This window comes from Struthio camelus, chromosome 25 (genome assembly GCF_040807025.1).
Source record: "Struthio camelus isolate bStrCam1 chromosome 25, bStrCam1.hap1, whole genome shotgun sequence".
Taxonomy (NCBI): Eukaryota; Metazoa; Chordata; class Aves; order Struthioniformes; family Struthionidae; genus Struthio; species Struthio camelus.
This window is the reverse complement of record NC_090966.1, coordinates 8,213,368-8,240,622: the sequence shown is the minus strand read 5'-3', so window position 1 is coordinate 8,240,622 and position 27,255 is coordinate 8,213,368. Positions and strand designations below refer to the sequence as shown.

Here is a 27,255-nt window from a genome sequence, read left to right as displayed (position 1 = left end):
CAGGGGCGCATGAGCGAGGCGCCGCGGCCACCGGGAGCTGCTGGCGGCCCGCGGGGGCAGGCGCGCCGGCGCAGCGCGGGCCGGGCCCCCGCCCGCAGGTAAGGCTCTGCCGGGGCCGCGCTGCCCTGCAGCCCTCAGCGCAGGCGGCCGGGCGGGGCGACGCCATTTCGCGGCCGGGCGCGGCGGCCGGGTCTGAGGCCAGGCGCTCGGGGCGGCCCGGCGGGATCCCTGCGGAGGGCGCCGAGACGGGCCCGGGGAGGTGCCTGCGGAGCCGAGCCCCGCGACTGAGGCAGCAGGTCTGGACGGAGATGGCCTCGTGGCGGGGAGGCTGAGGTGGGCTCGGCCTCGCTGCGTACCCGCCGGCGCCCTCGCCGAGCCGTGAGGGGGCCGGGCCGGGCTCGCCCCGCGGCGGCAGGGCGGCGGCTGAGCTGGCTGGAGTGCGGCCGGGGCCGGGGGAGCGGGCGGCCGCGGTCCGCCGCTCGCGTTCCCGCCAAGACCAGGGCGCTGCGCGGCTGAGGCAGAGCCCGACGCCGGCCGGCAGCGAGCGCCGCGCCGTTTCCTCCCTGCTTCTCCAGCCTGCAGGGCCGCCACCGTGGTTAGCACTAGAGCAAGTATAGTACAAAGTGACGGGTTAGTTGTGCCATGCTTTGGCATTTCTTGCAGACAGAAGGCAGGTGAGAAGTCCTGTGTCATTGCTGCCCGCTGTGACTCTGAGCATGCAGGTGCCTTTTCTGAGGTGATCGCTAGGTGATCTTCTCCCGAAAAGATGGCAAAACATGACTACTTTTGCCCTCTTTAAAAAATACATCTGGATTACTGACATTTCGTGCTATTTCTAGGCTATGAACCACATTAGGTTTGTTTTTTAAGGTAGTGAGGATATGCCAAAGCATATTATGTTTTTATTTAATCTCTCTCTTTGACCTAATATGCAGCATCAGTTCAGTTTATTTGGCCCTTTCCCGCTATCAACTGTCTTTTTCCAAGGCAGTGAAGATGATACGAATATTGAGTCTCAGGAACAGCTGAGCAAGGATATGCTTGAAAAGTGAATTATGGCTTAGGGTAGGTATCGGAGAGGAAAAGGGTGGGTGAGTAGATTTCTACTACTGTGGTGAGAGAACATGATCTTACTGCTGAGGCCCCCTGCAAAACTTCATATGGCTAGGACTGGATTTCATGTCTTGAAGGCAGCCCTGAATATTGACGTGGAGGGTGCTTGCCCGCAGAGCTTCAGCACCTGCGTTCCTGGGCATGAAACGCTTTTCCCTCTTCTGAAAGAGCATTGGAAATGCTTCTGGGGAAAACGTCCATTTTGACTGCTGTTTGAAACCCGTCTAGCTCTAGTGCTCCTTCCCACGTTTGCTGTCAGGTTTCTGAGATGGTAACGCACGCGTGCTCCCGATTCCCGAACAGGATGCTTCTTCACTAAGTGCCTGGTAGCGAACTCTGTTTCCTTGCTGGTTTCTCATGCTAAATAAGTTCAACTGAGGGAAGCATGCAGTCGCACAGAAACAGAGCACGCAAATTAAATTCTCTTTCTTGCTAATTGGAGAAGATTTTAAATACATATGAAATTAAATGCGAACCAGAGGTTGACTAAATTGCTTGTACGTTTCTTCTGGCATACAGTATTGGGGGGGGAGGGGAAGGTGAAATATGTTCGTTTATTCTAAGCAGTATGTAGTGGAAGCACTTCTGAAAGTTAAATAAATGTGTAGCCTGTTACATGCTTGAATATAAACCATGCCATACAGTACTATGATATTTTCAGGCTGCTAATAAAGCTACAGTTGAATCAGCAAACCATCAAATTTATGTCTTGTGGTCAAAATATCAGAGATTTACCTACAAACAGAAACACAGTGAGCATCCTTTGTTGCATTTAGCAAAGAGCAAGGATCCTAATCCCTTTCTAAACCTTTTTGTGTGCTCTTGTGGCTGGGTGGTTTTTTTTTTTTTCTGCAAGTATTAGTTTGATGAATTTTACAAGCACGAACAAGATTTTAAATGCTCTGGAACACAGGGTTTCGTCTTGGACTGGTGATTTTAAACGTAGATTCAGGTTTGCTGTTTGAAGTTACTCCGAAGTCATTTGCTCTAAGTGACAAGGAAAATACAGTCATAAAAGCATCCATTGGGATTTTTAGAGCAATGGAGGCAGCCTTATTTGTTGTATCGTCCTCAATACCTATGACCAAGGTCGATGGAGTGACACTCCCACTAGCTTTAATGAGTTGTATCTAATTGTATTAGGGTCTGCCTCAGAATGCCAAACAGATGTAAATTGCTTTGAGATGTGCTTCTAGGAAGCTCCAGAACATCTTGTCATGATGACATCTTCCTGTATGCTATCTCTGTTCCTGTGCGTGTGGTGTTTAACGCTGTTTGTAGACATCTATGCTGTTACGTGCTTTTTCATTTCTGTCCTTTCAGCCAGTTATTTGGGACTCCTAAAACTGTGGCTAACTTCAGAAAAGAATATGGAGTCACCCGTTTTCTTTAGCATCGGCTTTGTCTAACTTGCTGTATGGTTATTATATAACATAAGATACTATATGTTATTATTTGCATAGCAGAATAACTGCAGTACTCTGCCTGATTCAGGTTAGGCTGAGCACTTCAGAGAAAGATGTGCTAAGAATTTAGTGTTTTTACATAATCTCCATTTGTCTCAGGTGCTTTATCAAAGGTATTGTCTTTCATCATTTCAGGACTGTCTCTGAATCGCAATCCGGAAAGAATAAATAATCATTTTGATTTAAGTTGAACGTTTGTCTCTAAGATTAAGAAAACAGCCATGCCAGTGCTTTCAGAAGATTCAGGTAACTAATCTACATGCTTTAAATGTGTGACTGAAATCTTAGTGCATGTTTTTCACACAGGAAATGAACTCAACTTGGAATTAAAGAAAATAGAATTAAGATTGCTCAACTAGATTTCTTAGCAGTTACTTAAAAGAATACAAGGAAGGTGGATTATAAAAGGTGGAACTGAATACAGTTAGATTTCAGGAAACACCTCGTTTCATAAGACCCTTACAGCCCGGGAATGTAAGCTGGTAGCCGGGCTCCTATGGACGATCTCAGACCTCTCAGTATAATCTGGGCTTCCACTCATGCTTATTAAAGATCACTCCTTACATCTCTGGTGCTTGCTGTGTCACCTGTTAACATTTTCTGAATAGGTGTTGGTAAGCTTCATTACCGTTACTCCTTTTGACTTAACAGTGATTCCACTCCAGGCTTACTAACCAGCTTCGCCGGTGCTCTCCCCAGAGTGAAGCTGTATGCACCGATGGTACTGGGTGTTACAGCAGGAAAAGAGTTTGGATCTCCTGGATCCAAATGCGCTCTGAAGGTCACAGAGAGAATAGCCTGTGGAACAGATGTTTTTTATCTGAGTCTGGGTTTTTTATCAGCTGTTGTCCACCAGGAAAAACCTCATGGCTTTCTGTTTGGCCTTCTTCTTTGGAAAATTAGGACGCTAATGGATGAAGTACTTTTTAGAAAACTAGTCACAATCTTTGCTTCCAGTGCAGTGTTCTCAACAAATCTACATCAGTCTCTACCTCCTCTGACCAGTAAGTTCTGATCAGAACTTACTTCTTAACAGGTGCTTCAGAGGTAGAGGGACAGGATAACACTTGTAAGCAGAGTTGCTCGGGAAGTAGAGCTAGTAACTGTGCAACAAAGGAAATAGTTCAGCTACCCTGCGAGTCTGCTGTGGCTCTCTAATAAGGCAAAGTTTGTTCCTCTAACAGATGACCCTCTTAACAAAGAGAAATTAATATGAAGAGGAAAAATTTAAAAGTAATGGCTTTAAAAACATATTGTTTTGGTAGCTTTTGCCTTACCGTGATCTATGTTCTATCTCAAGCTGTATTGGCTGCTTAGAAAGGGAGCCATTAAAAAAATGAGTGGAAGATAACCACAAATCTCTATGGAAACTTAATAATCACTGAGATGGTACCTGAGGAAGTGTAGCTGACTAAGTCTGTAATAGTAGTCCTGTAAAACGTGTTATCTACAAAGCTTTTGTTCTGTCTTGCATTTAAATATAGGATTACATGAAACTTTGGCTCTGTTGACCTCTCAGCTAAGACCTGACTCAAATCATCAAGAGGAAATGGGATTCCTTAGGGATGTCTTCAGTGAAAAGAGTCTCAGTTACCTAATGAAGGTAAAAGTTCCTTTTATGAATCTACGTTTTCTTCACGAGTTAGTTATTTTCTGTGTTGATCATGTAGTTTGCCAAAGCTAATTTGTTTTTGTGTAGAATTCTGTACTGACACAAGTACATATTTATTTAAGGACAAACATTAAGAACATTCAAAGAAAATTGACACATTTTGTTCCAAAAAATACATTTCGGGTTGTTGTTGAGTGAAGGTCACACTGAATTATATAATATGAATCAGTCTGGAGGGGCCGTTTTGAGGTTTGTTTGATGCTTAGTGGCATTGAGAACATTTTATACTTATTTTACTGTGAAGTAATTGTAAAAATGCAGGTTCAGTACCCAGTAATTAAACAGCAGTGTGAAATGGCTTTATTTTTCTCTTATGCTGCTAAAGTCTTTCAGTGTATTTCTGGCTGGCTGTGTAACTAGCAGTAGCAAAAAGAAAACTAAAAAACTCCTAAACAAAACAAAAATAACCCCAGTAGATATTGTTTTCTGTGAGTTATATCTCAGGAAAGTTATACTCCTTAAATATAAAAATATGCCAGTGTAGATATATTTAGGAAGTTCTGCATCTCTCTGTAGTAACATACCTGAATAATCTTTTTCAGATTCATGAAAAGCTCCGTCATTATGAAAGACAGAGTCCAACTCCTGTTTTACACAGTGCAGCAGGATTAGTTGAAGATGTGAGTAAGAATTCTGTCTCCTTTTTCTCATCTTTAAGCCTGTTTCTAACAGCTTTACGATTGTGCGGTATGTGTATTTATTCCTCGCCCTCCCAATTGTCTTTGGAATCCGCTGGCAAGTTTCACCCGTAACTGATGGAGGAAATGAGACCTCAGAAATATCAGGTCATTATATGTCCAGTGAAGACAGACACAGACAGGAGGAACAGAGAGAGATTATTAACGGCCTTCCTACGAGAGAGGCTGCAAGAAGCCTTCTGTCCTTTCTAGACATCAGAGAATCCACATAAGAGCTCCATGTTAAGGACATAAATCCGTTACAAGCCAAACTTTATTGCTGTTCACAGAACCGTGCGTTATATCTTAGGTTTGTTTGTAACATGCCACATACCTGAAAAGTGAAATTTATACTGCTTTTGACAGCTGTTTACAAGTTGCTTGGGCCTGTTTTCTTCAAAAGTGTAGCACAGGGCAGCTGGAAGATTTGGAAGGTAGAATTATTCCCTTTACAAAGACAGGAGACCTCACTGCCCCGTCTCGCCTTGCGGCATACCACCACTCCCCCTTCCCACAGATAGCTTACTGCCCCTGTAAAAGTTTTGACACTGCCATCTGTCAAACCTATACAAAATTATCCTCTCCTAAATAGCAGAGGAAAAATTTTACATAGGGCTATAGAACTTCTCTGTCCAGCGTCCTTTACAGGGAAAGGAATTCTCTCTCTTCCTTCTTCCCACTGTTCTCTTCCTCCTCCACTTCTCCTCTCCTTCTCCTTCCTCCCTCCCTTCTCTCCCGTCTGTCTCTCTTTCTTCCCTCTACCTCAAAAAGATTGAGAGTTTGGCTACAGAAAGGAATTCTCTCCCTTGCTTCTGGTTCTATACAAGTTTCTCAAAGCAGCCTAGTGCAAGAAGTTAGTTATGCTCTGTGTTGTCGATCATTTAGTTTGCCAAAGCTAATTTGTTTTTGTGTAGAAATAGCATGTTTCTGCTATTATTTGTTTTCTCTTTGTAGTAGCTGCATTAGAAATGGTTGCAGACAAAATATCAGACTGGTTAGGTTATTTTCTGATCTGGTCTGGGAAACCCATGGTCTCTTTTCCTGCTTCAATCATCAGTTGTTGCCATTGAAAGAGGGGAATTAATTTTTGAATCTTCAGTTATAAAAATTGAAGACTTTACATTTGGCAGGTTATATTTTTTTAATGTCTATTTAGTGTGTGTAAAATTTGAGATTTGTATTGATTTTTCAGAAGTATTTCATACCAATTTTTCTCTGCTTTACACAGTCTGGAGTTAAATAATTTTTGCAAATCTGGTAAATTTCTTTTCACCTGCCATAGAAAATGCAGGCAAATTTGCACTATGTGCATGTTTCCTGAAAAGGCTTTGCAAAAAGGGGAACTTAGGCCCTGGTTCAGGTAGGAAAGGTTCTCTGATTTTTTTTTTTTTTTTTTTTTGGGAGGGTCAGTAGTGGTATCCAGGCTTTGCAGGGGAACAAGGGAGCTTCTGTTGCATTTTCTACACAGATAATGTTACTTGGTTAGAAAAAAGATTAGACTGCATTATCACAATGCAAACACAAGAATGTTGTTTAAATTGTGGATTAAAATTTCAGGAACGAGTCCTGAAGTTTATATTGACTGGAACACTTTTTAAAGGTATGTTTAGGGGCAAGATTCTGATTTCTGATTATATCTTCTTGCACTACCTAATAAAAATCTAAATAAAGCCGATCAAGAATCTTTCATTTCTTTTAGGATTCATGCACAGGTTATTGGGGTTGTATTTGATCTATACATGCTTCTTTGCAGTGTGATAGAAGTTAGCAAACACTCATCAGAAAATATACTTGCAAATATATGGCCTTGTTCAGTGGATGCCTTTTATTTTGAAGATGCTGTTTTTTATTTTAAAGGTAATAGAAGAATTGCAGACTGCACCAGTGAATAATGAAGAAAAAGAGCTACTTCAGCTGTTGTCAACACCACATCTCAGGGTAACCAAAAAAAAAAAAAACCAGCAGAGACCTTAATCAAATTCCTTTGCATAACTCCAGCAGAGCATTCTGTTACAGAAAAGTTGCAATGAAGAGTCCCTAACTAAAAGGAAAAGCCTCCTACAAACTGTAGTTCTGTTCCATTTCCTGCTGCAGTCTTTTGGATGTGAAGGAGACTGAGAAGGCACGGTGTAGGCTTTTCATAAATAAGGGGCCATATCTTCTCCCCTCCCTTCCTTAATATTTCCTAAGGGAGCAGAAAAGTACCCCATTTCTGAACTCTTTGCTTTCCACAGTTCACCTCTATTCTGTAAATTTATTTAGGTTGGGCTTTGTTAATTCCTGTGCTTGCTTTATATATCGACACATACCAATATATAGTTTACAGAATGGATAAGATAATCACTGTAATAGAGTCTCTGGCTTATCTTCTTTTTTCTAATCAGATGCACATAAGTATGGACTATATAATAAATGACTGATACAGTTGGAAAGGACAGGTCAGTGTGTGAGCCAGTTTGTGGTGATGTCAGTGATAACAATACTGGTCTCTGCAAAAGTGCAGGAGAAGGAAAAGGGAAAACAAAACATTCCATGTTCTTTCACTACATCTGTTGGTGCCCTTCGAAAGTAAAATAGGTTATTATCTTTTTTTTCGTTAATAGAAGCAGAGTAGAGCATAACATTAGATGTGGACCTTTTCAATATTGTAGCCAGAAGACCAATAAGAAATTGATTTATTCCTACTACAGAACTTCTGTATGGATTTTCACAAAAACAGTTTAAAAAAAAATGTTTGCTGTAGTGTCTGAAACGTGAGCATTGGAAACTATGATATTGATCCATTACATTACCGTTTCATTTTTCCTTTATGCAGGCAATGCTTGTCGTACACGACACTGTAGCACAGAAGAACTTTGATCCAGTCCTTCCACCTCTGCCTGATAATTTTGATGATGATTTTGATGAAGAATCAGTGAAAATTGTTCGGCTAGTGAAAAATAAAGAACCTTTGGTATGTATTAGATACTCCATTTCTAGTCATAAAATTCTCAGGTACAAAAAGCATTGTTATAAGGATGGGGGAGGTACTTAAAGATGTCATCAAATAGTCTGCAGAAAGTAAGAGTGTTTTGAAGCTAGTTAAATACCATCAAAAGAAAACTTTGGTAAATACACATTCACATTGACGTGCCGCTTTCCACTTTGAGGGGAACGCTGTCCTTGAGAGCCTGTGTATATTAAAGTAATTATACTTACTATACACATTAATCGAATGTGTATAGTAATGAATGAATGCATGCCTTCTCTTTCATGAGTGTCAGTGGTGTATGGTAAGAGTATGTTTGATAGCTATATACAAACAATATATTGTCAAGATACTGTTTTTATACAAACGGAAATGGAAGAATTGATTTTCTAGGAAAAAACGATTGCTTTGGGGAAGAAGCCTGCTAAAAGGTGTTTTGGAACTGTCCAGTACAGTAAAGGAGAAGAGTGACTTAATTCTTGGTTAAAGCATTATATTACCAGCAGACCCAAGAGGGAAAAAAAATACCAAATTACTTGGCTTTCCTCGTTTTTATACATAAAAGCGCTGGCTTTATTGTATAAAGTTTCAGAAGATGCATAGAGAAGGCTTTTACAAGAAATTGTTTTGTACGCTTGAGTGACTTTGATTACCAGGGTAGTATAGGTAGTGTAAATATACAGCATAGCTTACCAGCATTAGGTAGGTAGTGTAAACACTCAGGATGTGCATACCTTCCCACCACCACATGACGTGCACAGGCAGAAGTTGAATAATGGTGAAAATAGTCAAGGAGGGAGACAAAATGTATAGAAAAAATGAATTCCAGTTTAGAGGACATACTAGCTTACATGTTATTTCACTGCTAAGTGAGTATATTCTAAGCAACTTTCTTAAAATGATGTCTTTGTGGGGGGGTTATGTTTTGTTTCAGGGAGCTACCATCAGAAGAGATGAGCATACAGGGGCTGTGATTGTAGCAAGGATCATGAGAGGTGGTGCAGCTGATCGCAGTGGTAAATTTCTGAAGAGAAGGAAATTTTTAAATAGCATTTGTAAACTATCCTAAGTTTTGAAAATTTTGCGCGCGCGCACACACACGCACCATATGCATATACCTAGAGCAATAATTTCTATCTAAATCTAATGACTATTCATTAATTAAACCAGCCCTTTGGACGCTGGTGTTTAATGCACGCGTAGTCTATTTTGTACAAAACACGCAGCTCCTCTGACTCTTGATAGCTGTTAGACGTCAAGTATGTAGTATGTAATGTAGGCTCCCTCCGTAGTCAGTGGAGGGAGATGGGCATCTCCGGAGGATGAATCGTCCCTACCAGTTTTAGAATGGGACAGGTCACTTGTTGGAACTGCCTTTTTTTCCCCTTATTGACTATAAGGGGAGCCTACGTGATAAGCTCACTTGACAGCTGAATTTCAGGTGTCTAGTGATAGGAAAGACTTCTGTGCGTATGCTGTCATTCGGCATGCTTTCAGATTCTAGAGAGGTTAGTTCACATGGTATTTGACCTTACGTTTTCTACAGGCTACTCATCCAGATGGTTTTAAATAAGCTGATTTGGCCTTAAGTGTGATTGATAGAATCCAAGCCTTATGCACTTTTTTAGTACACTAGTAATACAGTCACAAAACTAATGAACTGCTATGATGAAAAAATATTAGCTAAATTACAGCTTTCTTTTTGACTGTTGTTAGCATTTTTCATATTAGCATGATCTGATTAATGTGAAGTGGCTAAACAGTGCGCTTAGCATTTCCATATTTCATTGGTAATCTATTCTTTTAATTAGCTACTTTGCTCTAAAATAGCTACTAGGAAAAATGCCAACAAAGTAAGGATAAGCAGTCCTAAACTTTAGAAGAAAGTAAGGAGACAAGCAAAGCAAAATAGGTGTTTACCTTGAATCTAGTGTCTTGTATACTTGGTATATTCACCATATCATGAGTTGTTTCCTGTTTGCTTTACTGACAAATTCTTTTATGCCAGTAAACGCACAAGTGTTTAACACAAGTGCAACGTTTCTTACTGAACTGGATAAACAAACCTAAAACTTGTAAAGGCCCCTGCGTGATTTGTTTAAAAACATTAGTCCAGCAGTCTTTCTGGGACTGTGTGGTATTGATCTGTCTGTTGACAGCAGTGTCATTCCTACACTGATAGTCAGCAGCATGCCTCCTCACTCTACAGGGTTTGACCATCCTTATGAAACTATTCCGGTATTGCATTCTTAATGCTGATCCAAATATAGAGGCAGTGATTTTCCAAAGTACCTTGGCACATGATCTCTGTCTCCACACTGTTCTCTTATGCAACTGTAGTGCACTGAAAAACATGTCATATAGAATAAGAGCAGGAGACTCGGAGCGCACTGCCGACAGAAGCACTTGGCTCTAGTAGGGAATCCACTAGGTTAGGGCATGCATGCTATTGACATAGCTTGGACATCAGAAGAATGGCGCTTTCCAGCGTGTGGACTTACTTTAATTATCATCTTTTCAGGTCTTGTTCATGTTGGAGATGAACTAAGAGAAGTCAATGGTATTGCTGTGCTTCACAAACGACCCGAAGAAATTAGTCAGATTTTGGTCTGCACCTATTTTTACTCTAAGATCTTTTTTGTCAGGTGATCTAGTAATTACAACAGAGATGAAATTTGACCGTGAGTTTAAAATATGTGTAGTGCTAAAAGATGGAATGCCTGCCAGTCTCTGCATTAAGAGCTTTTCTGACTTTAGAAAGTTCTGTGAAACTGAGTCATTTCTAAGAAGATGCGTATGTAAAAGTTACACGTAACTCCATCAAGAACTTTACTTTCATGGTTTGTTTATGACAAATTAATTGTCAATTAAAAGTGTATTCCTAAAAGAGAAATAGTTTATTCATATAATAAGATATGTCAGAAGGCTGAAGGAAGCCTCGTCTGCGTGTCCTGTAGAACAGTCCATCTGTTCTTTACTGCTACATTCCTTGAGCCATTAGCAAATTCTTGCCTACAGTTTCTCTAAACTTAATGCCCACAAATCTTGCTAGCTACATCTAAACCTCCACATCTGTGTTCAGTCTACTCTGTTGCATGGAGGGTCCTAGCTCTTACTTACGCTCACTTGTCTCTGACTCCTCCTCTAATGTGCCTTGTTTCCCTCTTGTCTTGGTGTGGAGCAGAGTTAGTGACGCAGTAAGAAGAAAGGCAACGTTAGGAAACTGAAGTATCTGGCATCAATTCCATCACGTAATTTAACTTTAGATCAAAATTATTCTGAATACATATACTGAATATATACTGAGAATCACCGCTTTTAACTTAGGGAAAAATGTTAAAAGCATCTTTTGAGATAATTGCATAAGGTTTGTTATTTGCGGGGACTTTAGGATGGTATTAATTTTGTCCAGTTTTAAATGCCTGCAATATGATAGTTTCCTTTTCATGGTTTATTTATGAGCAAAAACTACAAATGTTCATGTCCAAGCCGATTGTCCAGGTTTCCCTTCTAATCTGTGGAGAGTAACAGGCTTCTTTGTGCTGCTTTCAAAGTAAGAAACATTTCTTTTTTCTCAGGCTCAGTCTCAGGGGTCAATAATATTAAAAATAATTCCAGCCGTCAAAGAAGAAGATCGTCTAAAGGACAGCAAGGTATGCAACTTGATGAAATACTGAAACATACTCTGTACACTTACACAGTTCTGGCATCTCTGTAAATGCAAGATTCTTGCTGATTCAGAGAGGAGTTTCACAGAATTAGACCCATAATTGAATTAAAGAGAGAGTAGAGCCATTTCTTGGCATAAAAAAGTTGTGCTGTTTTATTCAATATAATTACTTAGAGGTCTTCTGTCTTCTACTAATGGTGGCCCGTGTTCTTCCATAGCATTTCTAGCCTTTTATTTTGTTTCATGTAATTAAGACTCTTGTTCTTGCCACTCACTTCAGTCAAAACAGACCTATTCTCAGACAGACCTGTTTTCATCGTAAGACAACAGTAGCCCACCACAAACATCAGTGCACCTCTTTGAGTGCTTGAATTGTCCTCTCTGATCAGCAATGTCTTGCTGTCCTGCCAGTCCCTTAAAGGATTCCTCTGTCACTCTCAATTGCTGCTTGCCTGCTGTCAGTTCACAAATTCAGATTACTTCTAAAAGCATTTCTACTGTGGTGCGTTAAGTGGTGGCGAGTTGCTTGTTACAAATCCAAAGGTGATTTTGATGCAGTAAAGGAACGTTCTAAAGACAATGTTTAATCGGTCAACTTTGCCATACATCCCTTTTTAATGTTATCTTGTTCCTCTTAATTTTTTTCCTTTCTTTGTTGCATGTGGTACTTGCATAGAGTGTGAACTGTGTTTACATTTGGACTTTGGTCTTTTGCGCTTCATGTTCCACAATACTGATTGAGTAGGTGCTTGAAAGTTGGCTTATTTTTCTTCACAAGTGGGTAAGTCAAAATACAGAATAAGCTTGGAAGATTACACTATTTTTACATAACACAGCATAAAGGAGAGACAAAGAGAATATGTTTTTTATAGTTAACGATGTAAGAATTGGGGAAATGCCTTTTAAAGGTAGTTTGAAATTCTAAGTAGGACAAGAAGAAAGCATGTGTTTCTTTTGAAGGTGTTTATGAGGGCGCTTTTCTGCTATAATCCCAAAGAAGACAGAGCCATTCCCTGCCAAGAGGCTGGGCTGCCGTTTAAGAGACAACACATCCTGGAAGTCGTAAGCCAAGATGATCCCACATGGTGGCAAGCAAAGCGTGTTGGAGATACCAACCTCAGGGCAGGCTTGATCCCCTCAAAGCAGTTCCAAGAAAGGTTTGTCAGTGAAAATTACAGGATGTTTTCACTACCTAGTGTTTACGCTGATTTTATGCTGCTTCTTTTTGTCTCTGTTGTTTATCCATGATTTGATCCTTGTCATTATCCATGATCTGACAGCTTCAGAAAAAATGATTTTTTTATTTTTGTGACAGCGACACAGGAATTGAAAGGCAGGATCATGCCAGGGTGAATACGAGATGCTTAGAGGAAAGTGCTCAAAAGCTCCATCTTCTCCAATTATATAATCAACTTCCTAGCTTTCTTCAAATAGTTTGTCATTGGTTTATGCTTTGTAGCATGAGGACTGAAGCACTTGGTAAATAAGCACATATCAAATTTAAATGCTGAATATCAATCTCTTGAATGTCTGGGCTTTTAGAGACAATGTATTTCACGAACTTGTACTTCCATAGTATAAGAAGGAATACTGATTTGTTCTAACAATTTTAAATTTATGCATGGAATAGTAGTAAAAAAAAAAAAAGCTTATCTGACATTTCTTCTGGCTCTTAAGAGACTGTTTGGCTTGGACATGGATATCTTTTAGAGCTAGAAGTTTTCTCTATTTTCACAGCAAGATATGCATATATTCTAAAGGAAAATTTTCCTTGAAGTCTTGTATTTATAGGTCAGAAGTCTTACATTTTAAGAAGGAACTTGGTTTTGACCACTGGTCTCATTGTATAATTCTTGCACCAAATTGCTGAATGTATCTTTTCTGGATCGTAGACCTTCCAGAGGTAGGGTCTCTCAGAATTATGCGGCTCTGGTCCTATTGATGGTCTCCAGGAGTTACAGAATGTTTATAATAGAGGTAGATTTTTTTACCACTTAATATTCTTGGTTATTTCCAACCTGAAGCTTGAGATAAAACTTGGCAGAACTTGGCAGTTGCTAGCACAGCTCATAACTTATGTGTAAAAGAACCGAGTTGCACAGTTTGGTTGTCAGTCTGCTGCTCATAATGCAAATCTCCCATTTATAATAAGGATTTAGAAGTAGTACTTTCAGCCCACAGAGAAGTGTGAGCAAATGAAAAATAAAACAAGGCAAATCCATTTTTTAATAGTAGCAAATTGATAAGCTAGCAAGTGGCTTAATAAGCCAGAAGGGAAAATGTTGCCTGGAATCATCAAGGACACAAAGAGAAGATCTGAGCAGTTATTTTTATAATGAGATCAATGACCATATGTTAAAAAGAATACAGCATGGAACTTGTTGACATAGAGACAGCGTTAAGGTACAGAACAAAAAATACCTGTTCCCTGTCCAAACTTAATCATGTTTTTCTGCAGGAACTGTCTCAATTAAGGCGTTGCTTCTGCTTAATGCTTGTTAAGAAGTGCTAGAGCAAGCATCCATGTTACTTGTACGCTCAGATTTTAAGAGATGCTCTTTGAATTACTAATGTTTATCTGCAATAAACAGAGCAATGATTTTCCAAGCCACATTCAATTAGAATTGAAATGAGCAAGGCTGACTTTGAATGTCATTCAAATTGCAGGACACAAAAATGTTTAATTTTCATGCTCTCTCAGATCTGGGCCTGAGTTTAATTTGCCTACTAATGGTATATTTCTGTTCACTCTTGAGATGTGTGATGCACACCACGTTGAACTTCCCTCATGCTAGTTTCATCAGAGATTTATTATACTTTTTCAAGGAGAGGCACTGTTTCTTTCTTCCTTTTCAATGCTACATGTATAAATTTTTTATAATTCTGAGCTTATGTTGCTAAAATGTAATTATTTTCTATGTAGACGATTGAGTTACAGAAGAGCTGTAGGCACTCTGCAGAAACCCAAAACTGTGAAGAAGCCACTCTGTAAGTCTGTTCTGTTCATTCAATGATGCCTTAGTTGGTATTAACTTCTCAGTAATTTTTTTGTGATTTTAGTAATGAATGGGTTTAAGTATTTTTTTTTGTCATGGATTGTTTTGCTTGGATACAAGCTGCCACATGGGAGGATTTGGTTTTGAGTTCTATCCAGTGTTGCTAGTGCCCAGTAGTTTAAAAACATGGCTGTCCCTCTCCTCCGGCTTTCAAGAACATGAAGCCTTATACGTTTTTTAGTGACTGTAGAATTTGTTATTTGTGTTCAGAGTAGTATAATCCATATTTTTTAACAGTTTGAAACTTTATAGCTGCAGAAGAAAACCAGTGCACAGTTCCTGGAACTCTTACATAAGTGTATGATAATGGCTCTTAAGTCTATATGAAAATAAGCTGGGGCTTTAAGGAGGATAAAAATCACATGAGCTGGCAATACCATCATCTGCCTTTCAGGCTACAGAAATAATTCGGTTTTACTGTCCTGTTTCTTAGCATCAAAGAGCTGCGCTCAGGTAGACTTTAAAGCAATTCCTGTTTACAGCTCCAAAGCCTCTGTCTGTGAATAATTCACAAAGAAATTGCTGCTTGGGATGTAACTGCTAGTCAGCGATGAAAGGCAGAAGACAGATTCTGTATTGACCCAGAGTATAACGTTATTGTTGCTCCTGGTACTTCAGCACAGCTGTTGCTGTGTGGGAGAGCCCTATGACTATGGGCACACTTTGTGCCAGCAGTGTCACTTTCAAGTTGAATGCAAATATTGCCTTTACACTAGGAAGCTGGAAATTTTCCAACTTCAGTGGTATAAGCGAACCTCAGACCCCAATGTGCTTTGCATATCTCATGAGAAGATACAGGTACTCTGCTACAGAGCGAAAGGATGATGCTCAACTTAATTGTAAAGTAGCATTACTAATTTACACGAACCGTTTCCAAATTAGTTTCATTACCCTCAGTGATAGGAGGCATATAATGAGGATTTCTACTTAAGTTTTTAGTCGGACATTCTCAGAGAAGCCAGTTAAGTAGATAACTGGTTTTAATACTAAATTTAACAAAAGGCCATTGATCAGTTGGTCCCCACTTAATTTTTGTTTTAAGCTATAAAAGCCTGATAAGCAAATCGGACCAGAAGGACCTTCCTTTCCGCTCACTGTAATTTTACTCATTCATTTACCAGTCTTTTAATCATATCAACTCTGTCTTTTATGCTAACTGCAGATGATCAGTCTTCTGATAAAGGTAGGTAGTCTCCCTGTCTGTATGTAAACAAGCCACGCATTTTCATAAATGTTTGGTAAGCCCCCAAGAAAAAGGCATGGTAATTATAGCTTGCTCCTACAGCAGTTTCTTCCTGAGTTACTGTTTAAATAAATGTAGTTTGCGCTGATGACCTATGTAATAATTACTTCCCTGTTTACTCCATATTTAATACAAATGTTTTGTGTCTTCTGATACGCAATTCCTGTATGCATTTACATGTTCTGTAAGTTTCAGAGTGAGATTTATAGAGTTGCAAGTTTAATGCAGTAGTTGTAAAAGAAATATTGGGTTTTCATCTTTTGGAGTACCTGTATCAATGTTAATTGATTTTTCTTCATTGTTTGCTGCATTATTTTCATTATGAGCGACTGTATTAGGCTCGTGTAGTTTATATGATTATGCAATATCACATGACTTTTCAAATACCCGGCACTTGAAAATGAATCTACATGCTATTGTTTTTTCACATTACACACGTACTTCTAGAAAATAATATGCCAAGTATTGGTATTCCATCAGCTTTGGTGAAAGGACAAATTGTATTCTGTTATTAGCTGTCTGTGACTGGTATACCCTGAGGAAGCAGGAATGTGAGACTAGAGCCTATCTTCAACAAGATAAAACAGCTCTGATCTTAGCTGTGAATAGGAGGAGTGGGTTATTACTAATGTTATCTTCTGTTACTGTAAGCATAATGTTTTACTATTATACATTGGCACAACTGGAAGAGAAGACCCAATATGTATTAGTTACCTGCATGCAACTCTTCAGAATAAGACAAGACACTTTCTCTGGATTGGTACATGTTGTTATTTAAAGGGTTAAGCTGCATATATTTTTGCCTATGGTTAATCTTGTCCCAGAACCATACACCTCCTTTTTTAAAATGAGTAGAGTTCTGTGGATATTGCAGGGCACAGGTGCCTAAATTCTAACAAGGCAAGTAATGCTCTTTCAGGAAGCATGAGAACTCGATATTTACTGCAGTATTTCAGTATTGCGTTTTGCATACTTTTAGGGGCTTTGGGGTAGGTGGTACTTGTCTGTCTGTCTGTTTGTTTATTTATTATATAGCCATGCATATGATAGAGATTTGATGCTTTTTCATTTACCTTTTTAATAAAGAATGGAATAGTCAAAATGAAGACACTTACAGCTGATATTTCACTCATCTTTGATTTCCCTTTTTCAAGCCCAGACGACACTGGAATATCAGAACAGGCGATATCCTTACATAATCCTATCTACTTGCAAAGTCATATATTTAAAATAGAGCCATGTGATTGAGGAGTCTTTTTCTTTTTTTTTTCTTCTTCTCTCTTTTTTTTTTTTTTTTTTTTTTTTTTACTTAATCTGAAAACTAATGGCAGCCCTGATCAAATGCAATGGATGCTGAAGAGCATGGATTCTGGAAACCATAAATACTGAGACATAAAATTGTACATGTTCAATATCTATTTTTTTGTTTAATATAAACTACTAGCCTAGGCAATTATTTTTTTGTGTCATTAATATCTGTAGCAGGCACTGTATAAAATACCCATCTCTTCTTCTCTCTCTCTCTCTCTCTCTCTCTCATGTTCTTTATTTACAGAGGACTGTGACTGTGAAGGATATTTCAATGGACAGTATATAGGTGAGAAACCAAAACCACTCCTCTTCCTTGTTAAAAAAAAATTGCCATAAAAAAAAGCTAATTTGTTTTCATTAGAGTTAATTTCACATAAATTCATGAACTAGATTATCTCTGTGCAAGGGTGTAGTGGGACATAGCCAACACTTGGCAATTCAAGATGACTTGAGCTTTTTTTTGTAGTTTGGGTACTTTGTTTTCTATCTGATATGCAAATAAAAATAATGGCCACATCAATTTTTCATTGACTAGATTAGCATATATTAATTGATTTGATTATAAAAAAAGAATTCTGAGAGTAACTCATATTGAAAGACAGAGTAAGTTCTAGCTGAAGAAGCTTTAAAGTTTAGGTAGGAGGACACGTAGTATAATATATCTTATGTTTTCCTCTACAGCTGGCTTACGCAGGAGCTTTAGATTAAGTCGTAAAGAGAAGGAGAACAATCAAAATGAGGCAAAGCAAGCAGAGCAGGCAGACACAGCAGAGTTTCTAACGTATGAAGAAGTCACCAAATATCAACAGCAGCCTGGTGAACAGCAGAGACTGGTTGTTTTGATTGGTAAGATACACAGATCTCCCTCTTCCCTTCCTTACCCCCACCCTAGGAAGCTTACCTTGACTATTTTTTTTAGAAGACATTTCTTTTTTGGTCACCTTTGTTCTCTTCTTTTACTTGACAATCCTAAAAAAATCCTTCCAAAGATGATGATGCAGGACCAATTGTAATTTTTCTGATTTTTTTTTTTCCATTGGCATCCAGTTCCCCCTGAATGATGAGCATACCTATGCTGTAAGAACAATTGATGAAAAGATAGATATTAGAGAGAATTCTCTAATTCTATGTAGTCTTAATTCTGTGAGCTTGCAATCTTGTCTTTAGCCCATTTCCCAAGCTGCCTTAGAAATTAAGGGTATCCCAGAAAACTAACTGCTAAAATTACAGATTTTCTGACATAGTGCCTGATATACGTTTGTCCAACAACTGGATTCAATCTTCCTAATGATGTTCCTCAAATTAGAATGAGGCAGGCCACGAAGTCTCTCATGTTCAGGTTTCTTCAGCTGAACAGCTGAAGGTTTCTACAGCTTACTCCTGTATCGTAAATTGTTTGTGTGAGGTTTATTTTATTCATTCTGTTGCAGTATTTCTTTCTACACAGAAAACTGTCAGTCAGTTCTGTTTTATTAGGTTGTTTGGGGGCCAAATTAAATGAGCTCAAGCAGAAGGTTGTGTCAGAGAACCCACAGGAGTATGGCGTTGCAGTTCCACGTAAGTAAAATTTATCAGTGTTTGTGGGTCACCACTTTATTCCATAATTTTTGTTTCATAGTATAGTGCTAGCTGCATTGCTGAGTGGTCATTTGTGTTTCTACTGTTGACTGTATGCATATTTCAGAAGTAGTTCACATTATTTTCTCATTGTCACATACTGTCCTTGCCTTTTTTTAATAGTTGAGTAGGTGACTACATAACTTGGCACACATGCACCTGGAGTTTTGTTAACACAATTGGTTTTTTTGCGTTACATTTTCCAAAGTGAACAGATTGCATTTTCTCAGTGTCCATAAAAAAAAAAAAGAGAAGCTGAATACTGGAAAAAAATGTAGACTGTAAGTTGCAAAAAAAAAACCCAGTGAGAAAAAAGAAACATCTTAAGATTTAGCCAAAACAATGCCGTCTTCATTATATTTATTTTAAAAGGGATGATTTTTCTTCAGAATATCATACCTGTTGAAGTAAAAAAATATATATATATATATCTAGATAGCAATAAACCAAAACAAATTTTTTACAAGATTTTTAATTGTTGGTTAGCATATCTATTATGTTCTTACCTGCCAGTCACAGTGATGCAAGAATTAATGGTTCTGTTGTGTGGATTTGTAGCTAGTGTTATAATTATTGAACTTTTTGCTGGGTTATTTTCCCAAAAATTATTGGATATGTAAAAATCCGTTGATATTTGTATCCCTCAGCAAGCCACTTCTGCGATTCAGAAAATGAACACTGAGGGCATTGTTGATATGTTATTTAAGACTTTCGACAAAAGGCTGTTAGGTCCTGAATAGACCTAATACGCTGAATAGATGTTCAATCCATTGGCAGCAGAATTCGTACGAATAATTTTTGAGTTGAATTTAAACATGCATACAAAAAAGAGCAGACATCATTTTTATGGGCAGGCATAGATTTGTTTAATGATCACCGAAGTCTCTGTTACAGTGACAACAAATACTAAAAGAAATGACAACATCAAAGATAAAGGGTGCTACAATTTATGTAAGTTTCTCAAGAACGTGGGAATATTAGTGAGGGTAAAAGAAGCGCTCTGAGGCTCTTGCCAAAAAATCAAGCTACTCCCCTGTATTAGCAGGGAATGAATGAAGCTGCAATGAGGAGAATGCAATTTTGTGTGCGTGTCCCTGCGCATCTCCCCCCCACCCCCAACACTGTTTCTTCCCATTCCAAATAGTTAAATAAAAGAAATATTTATAGCTTGTTTTCAGAAGAGAGATTATTTACTGTAGAATTTATTCAACCCCTTCTCCTAGTTAGGGAAGTACATGTCCAGATTTTTGTGTTGTTGCACCCTAGGGAGCAAATACTCCTTTGTTGGTCTTAAATTTTAAAGATTGAGTTTAAAAGAATGATAATGTTTCATATATATGTTTTATGTTAGTTTGAATTTACTGCTGTGTGATTACCTTGTTTGGGGACATGAAAACGTGACTGGAATTAAACAGGGAAAATACAGTTGCTTGCAAAGGCTGATCTGTCCCCCATGTCTTGCTTCCACTCTCTTCTAGATACAACCAGGTCAAAGAAAAGTCATGAGAAAGAGGGAGTAGAATACAATTTTGTGTCTAAGCAATCATTTGAGACAGACGTGCAGCAAAACAAGTGAGTTAATTGTAACATACTCCATAGCTGATTATATTTCAAAAGTATTGCTTGTTAAATTTTATAGCATATGGATACCAAAATCAGATGTGAAGTTGGACAAGCCATATTAGAAGGGTTCAGCTTTCCTAGTTAAACCTCTTTATTCAGCCTGGACTGTTAGTGCAAACCCAGAATTTTAGTAAGAAGCAACTTAGAAACCACATAGGACTGGTAGGAAGAGGAAAAGTTAGAATTCAGCCCTGCGTATCATAACTAGTATGACTGGTCAGAATTGAATCTAGCAAAAGGTAGAGAAACTTATTTGGGTCTGCTTATTCTCAGCCTAATATTATAGGAAACAAGTTTTATTCATGAGTCCAATTTAAAGTGTCTTGTGGACTGAATCCAGGAATATAAAGGACTTTCTGTATCTAGTGTGTTTTCTAAAAGTACAGATTTTTTTTTTTTTTTTAATTGAATCTAGTCTCCCAGAATCTAGAAGAATCAAAGTCCATTTCCTTGCTAGCTTTGTTCTACTCTCTGTGGAAAAACATCCTTTTTCTTCTATTAGGTTTGGACATCAGTCAGCTGAATTAATGCAGCTTCTTCCCCTATTTGTCAATAGCAGTGATGACCTATTAGTGATATGTGAAGACTGTTGCTTTTAAGGAACCAGAAGGAAAAAATTAATAAACAGAAAAAGAAACACTTTCTTTCCTTGATTTCCTTCCCCCCCCCCCCCCCCCCCCCCCCCATATTTGACTACTGTGGCTTGGGGAAGCAGCTATCAAGTGCTGCAAGTTCAATTTTCTTTGTGGACAGTATTTAAAAATGTATTAACTTTTTAGATTTGTGGAACACGGAGAATACAAAGAAAATCTGTATGGCACAAGTCTTGAGGCAATCCGGTCTGTGATGGCCAAAAAGAAGGTTTGTTTGGTGGATGTGGTACCTGAAGTAAGTTCTAATGTTTTGTAGCTTATTTTAAGGAAAGCAAATATTTCTTACAGGGCTCTCAGCCTAGGTAACTAATGTTGTTCACCATTTGTGGGTACTTACTCTGCAGAGAGCAACAATGCTGTTAGGAACACAAGTTCTAACAGGTGGCCTCACTGCTGACGAAGCAGAATAGGACTCTTCAAAAAGCAATGCAGTGTGTACAATTCCTAGATGCCTGAGAAGACACATTATGAGTTCTCACTGAGGGGTTATGCGTTGCTCTAGGAGAAATGTGCATAACCATCCTGGCCTGCTGAAGCCACAGAGGGAATGTTTACAGTATGGATGGGTTTTCCATTCTTTTTCTTTCTTGTTGCTTCAAAAGCGTTATTAGAGTTGTAACTGGTGCCAATGGGCCTGCTCTCAGCTCCTCCATTCTAGGAATTAATCTTGCAGTCTTGACTCAGATATGGTGAATGGGATACATAAAGACTTTTAATACTACTTGAAATGAATTCCAGGTTTCCATTTTGCTGTTTGGCCTCTTATGAGGAGCAAACAGTAACTTGCCTAGCAAGCCCCATTTTTATCCTTTCCTCCGTCTCTTTGCCATGTCCCTGATCCTGGGATTGCCATGCAAAGCAAGGCGTGTGTGCAGTTAGACCATGCTCTAGGAAGCTCACTTACTCTTGTAAGGTAGCCAGGAAACTGACATTAATCTTTCCTTTGAAAAGCAAAAGGTTACTGCGCTCGGATGTATTGTATGGTACGCAGGACTTCACACCAGAGTGTACACAAGTGAAACTGTTGAACCCAGCTTGTGCAGATCACTGACATTCCATGCAGTGATTTATAAAATATGGCATGACAAAAAAACCTCTGTTTGCAGGCAGTGAAGCACCTGAGGACTCCTGAGTTTAAGCCTTATGTTATCTTTGTGAAGCCTCTCATTCCAGAAAAGAAAAAGCATGCCCTAAAATCTCCTGTGTCAGAAGAACTCTCAACCCCCCTTGTAAGTATCATAACCTTAATCTCTACTTTTCAGACATGAAAGAAGTATTTGGGATAGCATTGCTATCACATGGAAGAGCTTAGTCTTCCGTGACAGCAAGGGAGTCAGGGTGGACCGCCAACCTTTCAGCTGGAACTTCATAATGAGATTTTGACCCTCTTTAAACTTTGTCTCATGTTACTTATGTAGCTGAGTGCACATCCTTCCTGTAGAGCTGTGTGCATCACTCAAGGGCACAGTGGAGGAAGCTGCCACTGAACTCAGATAAACTAATAATCATTTTATTCTGTTGATAAGCAGCCCCATCAAACAGCCAAGGCAGCCACCTGTTCCTGATACCTGCACAGTGACACCCGTCCAGGCTGTTAAGGAGTGATACAATAATAGATAACACAAAAAAACAGCATGTGCACATCCTACAAGGACCAGACCTAAGCCAACTGGAAATTGGTGATGTGTAAATGTAAACTGAAATACAGAGAGTGCATAATGTTCTTATTTTGGGTAACCTGAACTTTGAATTTATACACACAGAACTTTCCCAGTGGTAGCAGCTTTTGTTTCGTTTCTTTTCAAAATAATGATTTAGAGTACTAGTATAATACTCAAAAATACTAGTAAGTAATTAAAACGAGGTACTGCAAGTTTAGTATAATCTTCTCATGTGTTGATCAGCAGGATGAAGAACAGCAGGAAATTATTAACTCAGCAGCATTCATTGAAGAGCAGTATGGCCATTTAATTGACACTGTACTGGTGAAAGAAGATCTCCAGAGTGCATGTAATCAGCTGAAAACCGTGCTAGAGAAGCTAAACAAGGATTCATTTTGGGTGCCGGTCAACTGGGTTAGGTCATAGCCAGTAATCATCTGCTTAAAGGAAAGATTGTATAAAAATGTCTTGTGAGTATATGGATTACAAAAGGGAAACATGTCAGTTTCACTTCAAAGCTGCCATTCTAACTAGAAAATAACATAAAAAACGTATTAGAAAAACTAAACAAAGCAAGTCAGAAGCAGACACTGCCTTCCTGAATCAGAGTTTTTAGTGGTAGCTGTCATTCAAAACAGCTGAACTGAATGCTCAGTCTAAACAGATTAGTAAAAGATTGGAGTGACTTTTACACTGTAAATGCTGCATTTTGTAAGGTAAAATTTCACAGATGGTCCCACACTTTCAAAGCATTTAAGCAGTGCCTGGACAGTAAAAAGCAGGAATTCTCAGCCTTTGGGCAGATATTGCGTGGCTAGAGTTAAGGCATCCCAAACTAGGTACTTTTCGGGGACTGATCTGCCTACAGAACAAGCTCCTTTAAGGCAGGCATATCCTCTGGAGAGTGCTTACACCATCTCAGCTGCTTAGAAATTCAGCTGTCTGACAGGCCAGAAAGACATGTTTCCCTTCACTCAGAATCATTAGTTGCGAATCCTTTCCAGTTAGGCACCAAACTAGGTCAGCTATGTAAGTTGTATATATTTTAGCAGCTGAAAGAGGGTGTGTGTTGTGTTGGGTTTTTTTGTTTGTTTTTTTTTTTGTTTTTTTCCCCAATGCCTATCCCACGTTTCCCAGTGCTTCTTTCTGGCCATCTTACATAGGTAGTCTGCTCGTCCATAGCTTATGCCTGCTTTCCCAGTCTCTTCCAGCTGACACAGGCCAAACATTAAACCACCTGTGAACACACCTGTGTGACTATCCATCCCGTAATAAACTGGAGACATTCTTTTATCTACATGAAAATTACTCTATATGATGTGAGATAGGACTTCAAGAAGCTACTTATCCCCAAGGCACCTTTGGAAATGCCACCTGATGGGATACTACATGGACACCAACACAGCTGCTCTGAAGAAGGCACTAAAATGAGGAGTTTGAAGTACTATGCATCTGAGCTACAGCATCGAATCGTCATCCTTCCAGCCGTTACGGGTGCCTTTGCTTCAACTCTAGTGAAGGGTTCCAGAGTGAGTAGTAGGCCACATCAAGTCCTGAAGTGGAAATCTTAACGGTTACAGGATTTTGCAGATATTTCTGGAGACTTGAATATACAGGATTTTTAGGTGGGTATAAATAAGAAAAGGCAGAGATATGGTTCTGAAAGCACCTATGCTTTTAAAATCATTATTTGATAAATTTATGAGTATTGTACAGGCATATGTTAGATAAAACTAGTTGCTGTTTTCCTTTGCTTACTGAGTTGTAATCTTAGAAACGTACGATGCCCTCTTCTGATGCACCGATCCCATTCTTTGCACCTTAACACTATGATATAATTCTTGTTCCAACACATTCACCAAAACAAACAGCACTGCATATTAAAAAGCACATTTCTCATAGGCCAGTGTCACTGCATCTCCACTTAAGTCTTCGCAGCCCAAAAAGTTGTGTAGGACAGCCACCCATATCCATCTTCACCAAACAGCTCTACCCTGGCAACTCTTTCATATGTCTTTCTTACCAGGTGTTGAGGTTCCCCTTCATGCAAGAATAGCACCTTTCACAAGCAGATAGATCTGCTCTGGCTTTTCAGAGCAGATGCACCACAGGACCAGGGGCCTCTGAGCAAGTGTACAAAGACTCCTTCATATGCTGGTTGCCCATCAGCTCTGCTGTCACGTCTCTGTTGTCTTGGCCTAGCACAGCCATCAAAAGTAACGTGACTTGCAAAAGAGACTCGGTGGCAAAAATGAATTTTGTGACAGATGTACCTTTATCCTATGAACAATTGGGAATAATACTTTAAAAAACTATTTTAAATTAACAACATTCCAAATGAAGTAGCCTTATGAAAATATAAAATAGGCAGCGATGCCTTTGTATAAAATTGATTGATGTTGCCATAGCTATCTATTGCAGATTACAAACAGCTTTTTTTACAGTCTGCAAGACATAAGCATTTGTAGAGGATACAAATAAGATGTTATCTAAGGGTCAGAATTCCCTCAATGCAAGGTTACTCTCCAACCATTTAAAAAATTCCAAAGGACTAGCAATAAATAGTTTGCTTGCTTTTGACCTAACAGAGACTAATAGGGAAACGCTTAAAGAAAAGCGAGGCAAATTAAGTTATACAGGTAAAACTGAAGTTACAGTAACTGAAAACTTACTTAAGATGTAAACATCATGTAATATTGCTGTTAAACTGAACTGAAATAATATGGGTTAAGTAATCTTCTTTTAAATTGTGTGCACGTAGCATATTCTGTATGGATGTACATTCACCTTGATATTAACTTGTGGCACTGTCAGAAATGTTTGTTTCGTTTCTACATGCAGGGTTGTTTTTTTTTCTAGGCTCAAAGTAAAGGATGGTGAGAGGCTAGGCACGTATGTGCTAAAGTTTGAGGGCAGCTAAGATGAGCATCACTTGTAGGGGAAAGAAACAAACACATTCAATGCTCCTATTTATTCTAAAATCCTAGCAAAAGGGTATGCAGCAGATGGCTAATGTTATCAGGACAAGATTCTGATTCTGACAAGATTTTGAGTCCCTGCTGTGTTAGCTGTGCCTGGTATATTCTCCTGCAATTAGAGGGGAAAAAAAGTGAGAAGAGATTATAAGGAAAAATCAGAATGCAAATGTACTCTAATTCAAAGCCCTGTTTTGTGAGTAGCCGTAAGAGCACTATGTTAAAGTACTTAAGCAAACTGAACCTCCTCTCCCTTCCCCTTCTCCCTCCCTTGCTCGCACCTACAAATTAATGTAGTCTTTCATATTTCTTTCTGTGATTTGTAGTATCGAAGGATGAGCCTTGGTTAATGTCTGCACAACCTGAAATTTTCAGGCAATTTTCTGTCCATATACTAACCATATCTGAAACTGCTTCCCTTTTGAAACATAAAGCCAAGGAACATTTCGGTCAGTAAGACAAAGCATACATTCAGATGGTTTTGAAGAATCATTTTCTTGAGCCAAATTTGCAATAGAATTAGGATGACAACTTACTATAAAATACATAACCTGTCATATGACTGAGATGCACGTAGGTCCCTGATACCTCAAACACAGCTTCTTATATGACGTGCAGTGCTTTATAAAATTAAACCTTCTGAGGTAAAACAGCATACCTAATCCTCTTGTGAGGAAATAAGGTATCGTGTTGTAGTCCGTATGAAGTGCCTGGTATTCTGCTGTAAAAAGAAAGAAATGCCATAGTTTTTGTCATTTAGGCTAATTAGGCATTATAAGAAAACTGTTACGCCTGTAATTCATAGAAGTACACTATCTAATTTTCATCCTTTTTTGCCTTCTCTTGTATGCTAGTGATTGATTAGCATTAGTCAGGTCTCCTGTAGATTACTTACTCAATTCAGCAGTCAGTAGTTATGCATCGCCAAGTTGGCCATAGGCTTTAGGTATTTCTGATGTCTTGAGTTACAGTGTCTACATCCTAATTGTCAAAGGTCCCAAGTCCCAGAATACTAGCAGAATGAGTTAGCAGTATAGTGCCATCTTTACCTTTTAAATAGAACTCTGCCTGCCTAAAACTTGTCACCAAGCAAATGTGACTAGTCTGTGGCCGTCAGTTGTAATCGCAGAGTTAACTAATGTTTTTTCTAAGCTTACTTAGAGCATGATATGCCTTACAGAACAAGCACAGCCATGGTCATTGCACAGAGCAACCAGAGGAAGTAATACGTTTAAAAGTATCCAACCTACAGCGCAGAGCCAAGGCATTCTGAAACACTCTTATTGTGGTTAGGGGAAAATGAACAAATCCCGGGCTCTGGTTGAACCATTTAAACTTCACAGGGCAGAAGTGTGAGGCACTTGAAGGCATTTTGTCCTCAAGGTTCACATCGGTTTCTTCAACTAAGGTAAAATAAAGCCACTGGCAGTCCCCAAAAATTTCCAGTAATCGAGTTGTACAGAATGGGTGCAGAAATAAAGTTTAAAAAACCTAATAAAAAACCTAAGTTTTACAGTTCCTGTGTAAAAACCAGTAGCATTTTTGTTTCT

The 27,255-nt window shown here is 39.0% G+C and overlaps 1 protein-coding gene across 4 annotated transcripts; it reads left to right on the top strand.

Annotated features, from left to right (window-relative positions):
• The first annotated feature begins 4 nt into the window (after positions 1-4).
• On the top strand, positions 5-27,220 carry MPP3 (MAGUK p55 scaffold protein 3). Of its 4 annotated transcripts, none has more exons than XM_068919337.1 (19): positions 5-98; positions 2,715-2,825; positions 4,064-4,182; positions 4,794-4,871; positions 6,786-6,866; positions 7,744-7,881; positions 8,831-8,912; positions 10,418-10,503; positions 11,475-11,549; positions 12,527-12,723; positions 14,490-14,554; positions 15,785-15,805; positions 17,421-17,462; positions 17,858-18,022; positions 18,653-18,733; positions 20,272-20,365; positions 21,196-21,304; positions 22,176-22,298; positions 22,977-27,220. In XM_068919337.1, exons 2-19 carry the CDS (start codon positions 2,801-2,803, stop codon positions 23,154-23,156), a joined length of 1,761 nt encoding a protein of 586 aa, XP_068775438.1. In that variant the 5' UTR covers positions 5-98; positions 2,715-2,800; the 3' UTR covers positions 23,157-27,220. The 4 variants fall into 4 exon arrangements, with proteins under 4 accessions (XP_068775438.1, XP_068775437.1, XP_068775435.1 ...); XM_068919336.1 differs by having other exon boundaries at positions 22,974-27,220; XM_068919334.1 differs by lacking the exon at positions 5-98 and adding an exon at positions 165-296 and having other exon boundaries at positions 22,974-24,023.
• Positions 27,221-27,255: the final 35 nt, after the last annotated feature.